The following is a 12,068-nucleotide window of genomic DNA, read 5'->3' on the forward strand; positions in this document are numbered from 1 at the left end:
TGCGGCTCGGCAGACTTGGTGTCCCGGGACCTGCCAGGATTGCGGCTCGGCTGACTCTGTGTCCCCGAGACCTGCCAGGATTGCGGATCAGGCTGACTACGGTCCCCTGCATCCTGCCTGAGCGACTCGAGTGACTTGGTGTCACCGAGAACCTGCCGGCGGATCAGGCTGATCATAGTCCCCTGATTTCGCCAGTTTGCGGCTCGGGTAGCCTGTGTGACGCCCGAGACCTGCCAGGGAATTGACGGATCTGATAGGGGTACAAATTGGTGGTATTTTCAAAGGATTTTGAGTTTCTTTTATTTAATTATGATTTTCAGTTATTTTATAACAGCTTTTCTGATTTTTCAGGCATAGATACCTTTATATTTGTTCAGGATGCAAGGTTTGAGTACAGAGTTTTTATACACGTTTGATTTCAGCACGTTTATGAAAGCTTTGATTTCAGTGGTTTTGTATGAAACTTTCGAACTTGAATATGACTGATATAGAATGCCTTGAGTTGAATATGCTTGGTGTAAAAAGTACGTATTCAGTTTTATTTAGCTAAATTTCTTTTTACAATGGGGGATATTATGTTTATGACAATTGTTTTGAAGAACATTATTTTGTCCACTCACATTTTCAAACTGTTTTTCGCCCCCAGGCCATAGAAGTACGCGGGATCCACCACCGGGCCAGTCATAGCTTCCGCACCACCAAGTAAGGTAGAGTTGTAGAAAATCCTTTAAACCTTGAGGACTTGAGAATATGCTCTGATATCCAGTTGAAAATTTGGAGATTAGAATTGAATTGATTACTGGAAACATTCTGGTTGTTGGGTGAAATATTTGAGATTGTTTGACAGGTGAAAAATTTTGGGATTTGGTCAAAATACAGAGGAGACTCTGCCGAATTTTCGGCAGAAGTCTACGGAAAATTTAAGAAGAAATTGAAGTAAGAGGGGTAAAAAGGTCATTTGTGCCCGACATTCGCCAGGTGTCGGACACGTACAGGACTTTGCTCGAATTCCAAAGTGGAAATTGGGTCGGGTCCTGTCATATACCCTAAATAATTATAAAAACCATTTCAAATTAACAAAAATTTACCCTTGAAGCTAATTGAATGACCTTGTTTAAAATTCAAGATACCAGTGATCATCACATAAAGCCAAAATGGTTTGTTAAAAATTAAAAATTTTAAAAAAAAGTGGCTGGAAGAGCTTGAAAAGGATTTCCAAAACAACCAAACCAACATTGAAGGATGATACTCCATCAGTTAAATTCTATTGTCCAATTCAGTGGTACTACACTTAGACACCAATACTAAGGGATAGAAAAATAATTGCTAAACTGACGAGTTAATCCATGAGACGATGACCCTGCAGCTAGCTTATATATAAAATATAGAGACAACTATGCAGCTAGCTTATATCTAAACTATAAAGAGAACTCAATAAGCTACATTGGCAAAAAAAATCAATAATAATAACAAAAACAAATGCTCACAGACAAAGACAAAGGAACCTTGAAACGAATACACACCCACATGACCAACTTCCAACTTCTAACTTTTTACTTCAATTATATAAATGAATTGTTATATTCTTTCTTCCAACAGATAGTAAACAAATTCAGATTTAATCCAGAAGTATCAAGCAAACATTCAAGACTTGGAAAATAATTAAAACATAAAAAATGAATTAACTGGGTACGTGTGCAAGTGAAACATCTCAAATTTGACACAGAACCCACATCAAATGCAAAACAGGGCATTCATATCAGGTACAAAACCATACTCAAATTTGACATAAAACCCACAATAACCACTTGAAAAAGAAAAGTCATTGTATTCAGAAAACTTGGACTGTTGAATGTTCAAGCATTTAAGATATCAAAAAGGAAAAATCAAGCACTGAAATTCAGTTTCGATTTAAATTCCTGGGTATCTATTTCCGAGTTTCCTTGATTATTTTCTCAGCAACCAAATGGAATCTACCATTGAAAATCAGCGCTCAAAAGAAAATGAAGGTAAGCGAGACAAAGTAGACTCACCAGAAGCTTTCCGTTGAAACACGCATTGAGGAGGACTTCGGCGATAGAGTTTTCAGATGGTCGTCGATTCCTGACCGTGGTAGGGAAAGTCGTGCGAGATGGAGGATTGCTCTGCCGACGTCAATGGAGGATTGCTTCACCAATGTGATAGCAGCGGAGAGTGGGTCTGAGAAGGAAATAACGAGTTGGGAACTTTTTGTATTTATACTCTCTAGATTAGCCCCAAAAACTATTTGGTCGCCAATTTGCTAACATACTTAAAACAACATCGTTTTATGGCAAGCACAATGATTTGCGACGAAAAACAGATGGTCGCAGACCCCACGAAATTTTTAAGCGCCAATTCTAACTTAGCGACAACACATTAAAACTCAACGACCCAATATTTTCGTCGCCACAAAATTTAGAGTTTCGCACTCACCCAATTCAGTCAATCGCGACCAAATATATGTTTGGTCCCCAAGTACTTGCCTAACCACCAAAAACTTTCGTCGCCCTTAGCTGATAAATTAGTCGCTATTTAGTTGACTCAAGTCAAGACGAATGTCTAAAAATCACGAACTTTTTGGCGACTAACTGGGAAAAGTTCGTCGCTGATGCGCTTTTTGGCGACCAAAATATTGTGCGTCGCTAAAAATTTCGTGACAAAAGAGGTTTTTCCTTGTAGTGTGATTATCACAATGCAATACTGCTGGTTCTGAATGTTGAATGCCCAAGTCTTTGAGGATGTAACGTAACCATGTGAGCTCACAACATGCATCTGCCATAGCTCGGTATTCTGCTTCTGTAGAGGAACGTGCCACAGTATTTTGTTTTTTGGTTTTCCAAGAAATCAAAGAATCACCAAGGAATGTACAATAACCTGTGACAGATCTCCTGTTAGTTGGACAACTTGCCCAATCTGAGTCACAAAATGCCTTTAACTTTAGGTTGTTTGTCGTAGGAAATAAAATGCCTTGTCCTGGATAGCCTTTCAAATAACGTAGTACACGAAGAGCTGCATCTAGATGAGGTTGGTGCGGCTCATGCATGAAACGGCTAAGCACATGGACAGTAAATGAGAGATCTGGCCTCGTTACTGTGAGATAAATGAGGCGACCTACTAATCGCCTGTATCTGGTAGGATCTTGTAGTGGTTTGCCATCAGTAGGGTTGAGTCTAAGCGTCTGCTCCATGGGAAATGAATAAGGGCGAGCACCCAAAAGTCCAGCGTCGTCAAGTATATCCAGTGCGTACTTGCGTTGAGAGATGAAAATTCCCTTCTTTGATCTTGCTACTTCAATTCCCAAAAAAATTTTAAGATTTCCAAGGTCTTTTATGCGGAAGCGAGCATGGAGGAAATCCTTAAGAGACTGAATTGCCTTAGGATCATTCTCTGTAATGACAATATCATCTACATAAATTAATATAATGGTAAATGAATTATCGTGATACCTTGTGAAAAGTGAATAATCTGCTAGGGATTGGACAAATCCGGCATCTTGAAGGGCATTGGTGAACTTGGCAAACCAATTTCGTGATGCTTGCTTCAACCCGTATAATGATTTGTGCAGCCGACAAACCAAGTGCTCCCCCTGTCGGCAAAGGCCGAGTGGAGGAAGCATGTAGACTTCTTCGTCTAAATCTCCATGAAGAAAAGCATTTTGGACGTCTAATTGGTGAAGGGGCCAATTGCGTACAGCGGCAAGAGCAAGCAAGCATCGGAAAGTCACCAATTAGCTGTGGAGAGAATGTCTCCGTGTAGTCCAAGCCTTCCTGTTGGGTATATCCCTTGGCCACGAGGCGAGCTTTGTAGTGCTCGACGGAACCGTCAGAATTATATTTGACTTTGTACACCCATTTGCAGCCAATTGGGTGTTTTCCTGCAGGTAAAGGTGTTATGGACCAAGTATTATTTTGCTCAAGAGCTTGAATTTCCTTGTCCATGGCTTCTTGCCAAAGAGGGTCAGTCGAAGCTTGGGCAAAAGTAGTTGGCTCAACAACTCGAGAGATGGAAGCTACAAAAGATTTGTGAGTGGATGACAAATTATGATAATTAAGAAATTGGGAAATAGGGTATCGGGTGCCCTTACCTTTTGTATTTGAAGAAGATGACGAATCAGAGTAGGGAGACATGGCAGTGTAACAGTGGTAGTCACGTAGGAGCACTGAAGGTTGTTTTAGCCTTTAGAATGTCGAAGCGGTGGTGGTGGGTGTGTATCATGTGATGGACTTAGTGGTGGACTAGGTTGAGGGGATATATTAGATTGCGTGTTGGGGCTAAATTGGGTGTGTGTATTTGGACTAGATTGTGTGCGTGGACTAGGTGGTGGTGTATTTGGAAGAGGTGGTGTAGGTGTGCCAGAGTGTGTGTTTGGGCTAGGTGGATGCATATCTAGATTGGTTGGTGGATTTGGCTTGGAAGATGAAGTGGGTAGTGGGTCTGATATGTGGACAGGCTCATAATCATAATCATTGGGGGTTAAAGGCAAGATTGGGATAGTAGGTACATCATGTTGATTAGCAAAAGGAAAGACATTTTCATGAAAAATAACATCTCGGCTACTGAAAAACTTTTTGGTCTCTAAGTCATAAACACGATAAGCCTTTTGACCAAAAGGATAACCCACGAAAATACATTTACGTGCCCGTTTATCAAATTTATGAGAAGGGTGTAAATTAGTTGCATAACAAAGACAACCAAAAACGCGAAGATGTTTATAAGTGGGTGGACGGTTAAATAAAAGCTCATAGGGAGTTTTACCAGTTAAAAGTGGAGTGGGGAGACGATTAATCAGATATGCAGCAGTGAGGATGCATTCTCCCCAGAAATTAAGAGGGAGATGTGCATGGAATCGCAAGGCTCGAGCCATCTCTAGAAGGTGTCGGTGTTTACGTTCCACAACCCCATTTTGTTGAGGTGTTGAGACGCAGGAATGTTGGTAAACGACACCAAGATCTGCAAAAAACGTTTTTAGAGAAGAAAACTCACCACCATTATCTACACGAATAGCTTTTATTGTTTTGTTAAATTGAGTAGAAACAAAGGCAAAGAAGGATTTAAGAAGACCTTGAGTATCAGATTTATATTGCATTAAATAAACCCATGTGCATCTTGTATAATCATCAACAATAGTCAAAAAATATCTTGCCCCAGAATGAGAAGAAATTTTATGTGGACCCCAGATGTCACAATGAATTAAATCAAAAGAAGCAATACTTGAAATGGAACTTAAAGTAAATGGAAGTCTAGTTTGTTTAGCCAATGGGCAAAAATCACAAGAGTGTTGGGAAAAGAAAATATCAGATTCATGTTGAGCCAAGATACGAAGGCGGGCATCTGATGGATGTCCTAACCGCAGGTGCCAAAGATTTTGTCGAGATAACATATGGTGTGAGGAGGATGGTGGCTTCTGAGAAATATAGTTTGAATCAAAATAGTATAGGTTGCCATGCCGCCTACCCAATCCAATCATCTTCTTCGTAACCAAGTCCTGTATATAACAAAAATTGGGAAAGAACACAACACAACAATTAAGTGACTCTGTGAGTTTGGGAACTGACATCAAATTAACATTAAAGGATGGAACACAAAGAACATCAGTTAGACACAAATTTCCATCAAAAGTGATTTTGCCAGTGGATTTTATGGGTGCCTTAGCCCCTGTGGGCAATCCTACTGGGGACATGGAGGATGGAGACGTGTCAGTTAGAAAGTCATGTGAATTAGTGATATGGTCGGTAGCGCCACTGTCAATTACCCAAGCATGCGATAAATTGGATTGCTTTTGAGAAAATAGACAAGAAGGAGAAGACAGACCTGCAAAATTTACTTGGGTTTGTGAAACATCTTCTTTACCTACAGCGCCCATAATTTGTTGGCATTGGTCTAGTGTAAGGTGGGGCGCGATGGACTGGAGATGATGAACTTGTGAATCTGAGTTTTGGACATTATTGGCAGCATGTGACTTCCTTTGGTTTCCTTGGTGTGAACTGCTTCCTCTATCAGGCAGAGAGACTTCTTTGTTGTGCCACTTATGTCCTGGAGGGAACCCTTTGAGATAATAGCAAGTATCGACGGTGTGAGTATCTCCATTGCAGTGAGTGCAACGTCGAGTCTCTTTTTGGCTCCCTCGAAAAGAGGAACGAGGTTGTGAGTTCTGTCCTTGTTGTGAATTATATCCTTGTTGTGAGCGGAATTGATAAGCGGGTTTAGAAGAACCCCCTTTCTTATTGTGGATACTTAACATGGCCATGCTTTCTGTATTTGCATGGGTAGTGGTGATTTCACGTTGTTTCTCTTCCTGTGAAAGTAGGGAATATGCCCTTCTAACTGATGGCAAGGGCTCCATAAGGAGAATCTGCCCTCAGATCGCTGCATAGGATTCATTTAGTCCCATCAAAAATTGCATCAAGCGTTGTTGTTCCTCGCGCTTGGCCAACGACTTCTTTGCTCCACAGGAGCAAACTTCTGTATCATTGTAGGAACCCAGTTCGTCCCAATAGTTCTTTAGTTTTGAATAATATGTTGCCAGAGGCATCTGATCTTGCGTATGTGTCGCTATGCTGCGTTGAATCTGAAAAATCCTAGGAGCGTTGCTCTGTGAAAATCGTTCTTTTAAATCAGTCCAGACTTCATGAGCTGTCTCAGCATAAATAACACTATTAGCAAGGTCAGGATCCAAAGAATTGAGAATCCACGACAAGATCATGTCGTTACACCTCTGCCATCGTTGATACTCTGAAGGTTTTTTGGTGAGGGGGATGGCTTCACAATGGACCCATCAATAAAGCCTGTTTTGTTTTTCGCACTCAAGGAAATTCGTACTTTACGACTCCAAGTGCTGTACCGGTCAGTGGCATGGAAGCCAATACCATGCCGGGATGATCTGAGTGGTGTATGCAGTAGGGATCGGTAGAGTCATATGCATCTCTATCGGTTGTGTATGAGGACTTCTCTCTGTCAACTGGTTTGGCATCGTTGTCTGGTGCCATTGATGTTTATGGTGAAGGGAAAAAGGGAGGCTCTGATACCATGTAAAGAAACTGGTATTTCATATATTTGTACAATATACAATTCTGAATGTACAGCAACATATATAGGAGATGAACCTGCAATTCTCCTTGTATCTAGATCCTACGAATCAGTGGTTAACCAGAATAGGAATGCTAAATTGTAGCTGTCAATCTTTTATACTAGGAAAGAAATACACGTTGACTTCTTATTTCAATATGTTGAAATTGGGGCAAGACGAATGGATGCGTATGAAAAGGACTTCGAAGGATACATGCTAACTGATACTCGTGATTACTATTCTCGTATAGCATCAAGATGGATTTTGGAGGACAGTTATACGAGTTACATGATGAAGGCAGAGGAATGCTTGAGAAGGGAGAGGGATATAGTGTCTCATTACCTGCATCCAAGCAGTGAGAAGATGCTGGTGGGGATAGTGACACATTGGTTGTTGGTGGTATATGCAAATCAACTGATTGGAAAGAAGCATTCTGAATCTGGATGGGGTGGTGGTTGCCTTACAATTGACAATATGGAGGAGCTTTCTAGGAAATTTATTGCTGCTGTAGTATTGGAACAGCAAGCTCCGGCTCAGTGTTCAACCTTGTACCAACAGGCTGAAGATGCTGCAATGCAGGAATGAAATCAATCACACTACAAACAAATTGTAAACAATGGACATGGTAAAATTTTGTGGCTTTTAATATTTTATCATTTAATTACTCTTGAAAAGCCTCTGCCAAGGTGATCAAATTGACAAGTACTTCCATTGTGAATTTGTACCAATAACTTGCTTTTTGGGTACATAAACCCAGCAAAAGAAGTGCCCATTTTCTTGTACCCATTCAAATAATGTTTTGGGTACAAAACCCATTAAAAAACACCTACATCCGGTACCAAAAACGATTGCGAATTAGGTATATATGGCCAGTCAGAAAAATATGCCCATTCAAGCATTCCATCGAACAGTATGCAGGCAACAAAATCCAAACTATGCCAGACATGACATACTGTAACCAGCTAAAATCTTCCTGAATAACAGGCACATGATCGTATTTTCTGTTTCCTGACTAAACAAGTGATGTTGTCATTGCACGGGTACAAGTATTAAACATCGAAAATTAAAAACGAAAACTATACAGCTCAAATTGGAGCTCCTGAAACCTGCTCTGCAAATACATGGCCACTACTAAAAAACACGAGGAATAAGGAAATGATTTAAAAAAATAGTGTTTTCTTTATAAGCCCAACCCAAGTTAATTAAAAGTAGCCCAGCTCAACTGTAAGATTTCATCTGTAAAGTCAGCCACACGCATGAAGCATACGGGTCGTGTTTGCGGGTCATGTCAACCCATTAAGAGAAGTGGGATGATATGTTTCGATCCGTTAAGTTAATGTTTGAAAAATATCAAATTCAAACAGGACCCGTTATAATTCGAGAATGACCCGACCCAATTCGTTAAGAATTTTAGAAAATTTAAAAATAAATCAAAAGAATAAGAATAAGAAAACTGAAAGAGAAAAAAAATTTCAACCATCACCGAAAATCGGGTTGAATGAACTCAATCTTTATGCTTTTGCAAAATTAATATTATATTAACTTTTTTTTGGTAAATATCATGAGATGTTCCTCACTCAAGAATGGGATTAATATATCAACTTACCTACAACATTATATGTGTATAAATATCAAACGAATTCAATGATTACTAATTGCACGCAGCACAGTGGGAATACCCTCGCTTTACTCCCAAACAGGGAGTAGGGGTTTGATTCCCCTTCCTAGCAATTAATTATTCATATTTTTCAGATTAATTCATGAAAATTACAAAAATATTCTTGCTCTTAATGGGTGATCCGCGTATGATACTGACACAACCCGTTAACTTAACTGATGATTAATGGGTCCACCTGTTTTCAACTCGACATGATAAGCTTAACCCGAATACTGATATTTTTTTTCGTACGAATTTGTGTCATGTTAGCTAATCGTGTACAATATTGCCAAGCATACCCACACACATGAAGCATCATATTTTTTTTCATCTAGCCACCCATAAACTTACTCGAAAGCTTAGAAGAAGTAGCTATATCTTCCTTTTCAAAATTTTGTCGACCTATAGTTCTTCAATCTTAGTAAGTTTCTCTCGTTCCTTTTATTTAATTTCCAACTTTAATTGTTATTGTTAGGTTTTTATGATTTAAGGCTTGGCCGTTAAATTTTGGGGACTTTCTTCTTATGCAATCTACTAGGAATTTTATTGATGACTCATTATTTGTCTGGTTTGATCTATGTATTACTTGATCTCTGCATATGTCAATTGTCTGGTTCTCTCTTGGTTTTGTCAAATGGTTGTAGTATTTGAAAATTATGATTGTGCCATTGTGGCTCTATATGCCACTAGACCTGTCAATGGATCAGATTTTGATTTGAATCCGGTGTAATTAATAGGAGATGGATTGGACGTCTCAATCTAATAATCCGATTACAATCCAAATTCGATAATCCGATTATAAATGGATCCGGATATGGATTATAGTATATTCGATCCGACTTAATATGAAATATAATTTAGTTTGTCTAAGCTTTATATTAATATTTTATTGTGTAAATGAGTAATTTTAGTTTTATATGCACTAGTTGGGTCGTCATCAGTGGTAGTTGCAAGAGTTGGGTCGCCGGCCACGGTTGCGGCCGGACTTGGTTGCCAGACATGTGGCATAGTATGATTGTAAATGAATTTGTTAAAATATGGAAGGAGTGGCAATGTGTATAATTTTGATATTTTTTTTAATTACATTATTAAAAAATCAGATGGCGTATTTTAGCCATTGATAGAGAAAATATGTTATTATCTTCCGCATTAACCAAAGCTCCCAGCTCTTTCATGGTTTTTATTTCTAATTTGTTTTAAAGAAAAAAATTGGAATGTGGAATTGGTTGAAAAATATATATATATATTAGAAGAGATAACTCGTTTAGAATAAATTAAAAAATCCTAATCCTAATCCTAATCCGAATCCTAATTCTTATCCTAATCCTATACGCATTGGTGTGAGGCAAGGGTAAAATCCTATATGGAGTGGGAGTATAATCCGATCCATTCTCATAGAAGTAATGCAATTCTCACATTAGCATTTAATCCGATCCACCTACTCTCTATATACATGGTTACCTTGGTTGTAAATTTGTATCATATATTGTTCTGCAATCTATCTCTTTGAAAATCAAAAAACTTGAATCGTGATCTTCATAAACCCTCTAAAATTCTATCAAGTACATGTTTACTATCTCCGGCTTCCGAGACTTGTTCTGCAAGGTAGTGAAAACCATTCCGATCAGAGTTGGAGGATATTGAAAGATCTCCGTTCGCAACAATGGAACTCACAACAATTGTTGAGTGCGATCAAGGATGGAACTCTATCCAAGAGGGGATTATGAATCTAAAGAGGAGAATTGCAGAAGGTATACCAGAGAATCAAGTCAGTGCCGCAGTGAATGTTGATATTTACACCACTATCTATAATATGTGCATTCAAAAACCTCCCCATGATTATGCTCAGCAGTTATATGACAAATATCAGAAGACATTTGAGGAACACATTACTTCAACCGTATTGCCCTTTTTGAAAGCGAAGCATGAAGAGTTTCTGTTGCGGGATTTTGTTAAAAGTTGGGAAGATCATAAGGTTATGCTTCGGTGGATGTCCCGCGCCTTTGCATATCTTGATTGCTTCTTCATCCGTCAGAGAAGGCTTCCTTGCCTAAAGGAAGCTGCAATTATCTGCTACCGCAATTTGGTTTACCGGGAGGTAAATGCTAACGTGAGAGAAGCTGCAATTCGTCTTATTGACGAGGAACGCGAGGGAGGAGAAATTGACAGAGCACTATTGAAGAATGTGACAGATATATTTGTTGAAATTGGAGTGGGACAAATGGATGCATACGAAAATGACTTCGAAGGATACATGCTCAACGATACTCGTGATTACTGATCAGTTCACAATTGTATATCATTTTGTACCCTTCTTGCTTATGATTTGGTTATGTTATTGAGTCAAACGTGTGCTTTTAATCCCTTTTCTGTTTATCATTCAGTTCATTGGGCTCTAGGTAACAATGGTGTCTTTGGATAAGAAAAGATGCAAAATGGTGCAAAAACGAGCAGACTGGGTTACCAACTCATTTCGGCCTTAACATCTTCCTCCGAACTTGGATTTGCCCAAATAAATTGTGGTTGGAAAGATGAGAGTCTGAACTTCAAGATGGACTACTCAAATGCATCAGATAATGAAGTTGAGCCCAATTCGTGAGCCCATGTACACACCAGACCTGACATGTTGAGCAATTAAGGGAGCAATTGAGGGAGCAATTAAGGGAGCAATTGAGGGAGCAATTAAAGGGAGGTCTTTCCTTGACTTTAGACCTGACATGTTGAGCAATTAAGGGAGCAATTAAGGGAGGTGTGTCAGTTACTCAAGTGCAGAGGAGTCACTCCATTCACCTATAAATCACTCCAGCCATCCTATATCACTTCATTGAGCCCAAAATCAGAACACACAAGAACTCCAGCAAGCCTTCCTTCCATATTCCTACGAATTTGTTCTTTCTCTGCCATCACCAGCCACCCAAACTCATCCCAAATCACCTCTTTAGTTGCCATACTCTAGACATGAGAAAGTTCTTGGAGTAGCATTAGAAGTGGATAAGCACCTGGAGAAGCCTTGGAAACCACAAGCAACTTCAGAATTGGTTTTCTCTACTCTTATTGCATTCAATATGTTTTCTCATTTTTGCTTAAGTTTCATTTCCATTATGAGTAGCTAAATTCATAACTAGGGCTATGATGTAACCTAACATGAATATTCTGGGTTTATAAGTTGAAGTTTTGAGTTTCAAGTTTGATTCATGATTCATATTCCTATTCTTTATGCTTATCAGTTAATATGCTTGTTTGGATGATTGATCACCATTAGAACTTGTATATTAGCTACCTTGGTTTGAATCAAGAGTAGACACCATGCTTTGATTTTAATTG

General features: G+C 39.1%; 1 protein-coding gene across 1 annotated transcript; it reads right to left on the minus strand.

Annotated features, from left to right (window-relative positions):
* Nucleotides 1-2,605: 2,605 nt before the first annotated feature.
* Nucleotides 2,606-3,637, minus strand: LOC117628921 (uncharacterized mitochondrial protein AtMg00810-like). The gene has a single exon (XM_034361466.1). The coding sequence runs from the start codon at nucleotides 3,635-3,637 to the stop codon at nucleotides 2,606-2,608; it is 1,032 nt and encodes a 343-aa protein (XP_034217357.1).
* Between the last annotated feature and the right edge of the window lie 8,431 nt (nucleotides 3,638-12,068).

Source organism: Prunus dulcis, chromosome 5, assembly GCF_902201215.1.
Source record: "Prunus dulcis chromosome 5, ALMONDv2, whole genome shotgun sequence".
Lineage (NCBI taxonomy): Eukaryota > Viridiplantae > Streptophyta > Magnoliopsida > Rosales > Rosaceae > Prunus > Prunus dulcis.

Bases quoted from the DNA above. Each gene is read 5' to 3' on its own strand.
- LOC117628921 (XM_034361466.1), bottom strand. From the start codon at position 3,637: ATGCTTCCTCCACTCGGCCTTTGCCGACAGGGGGAGCACTTGGTTTGT.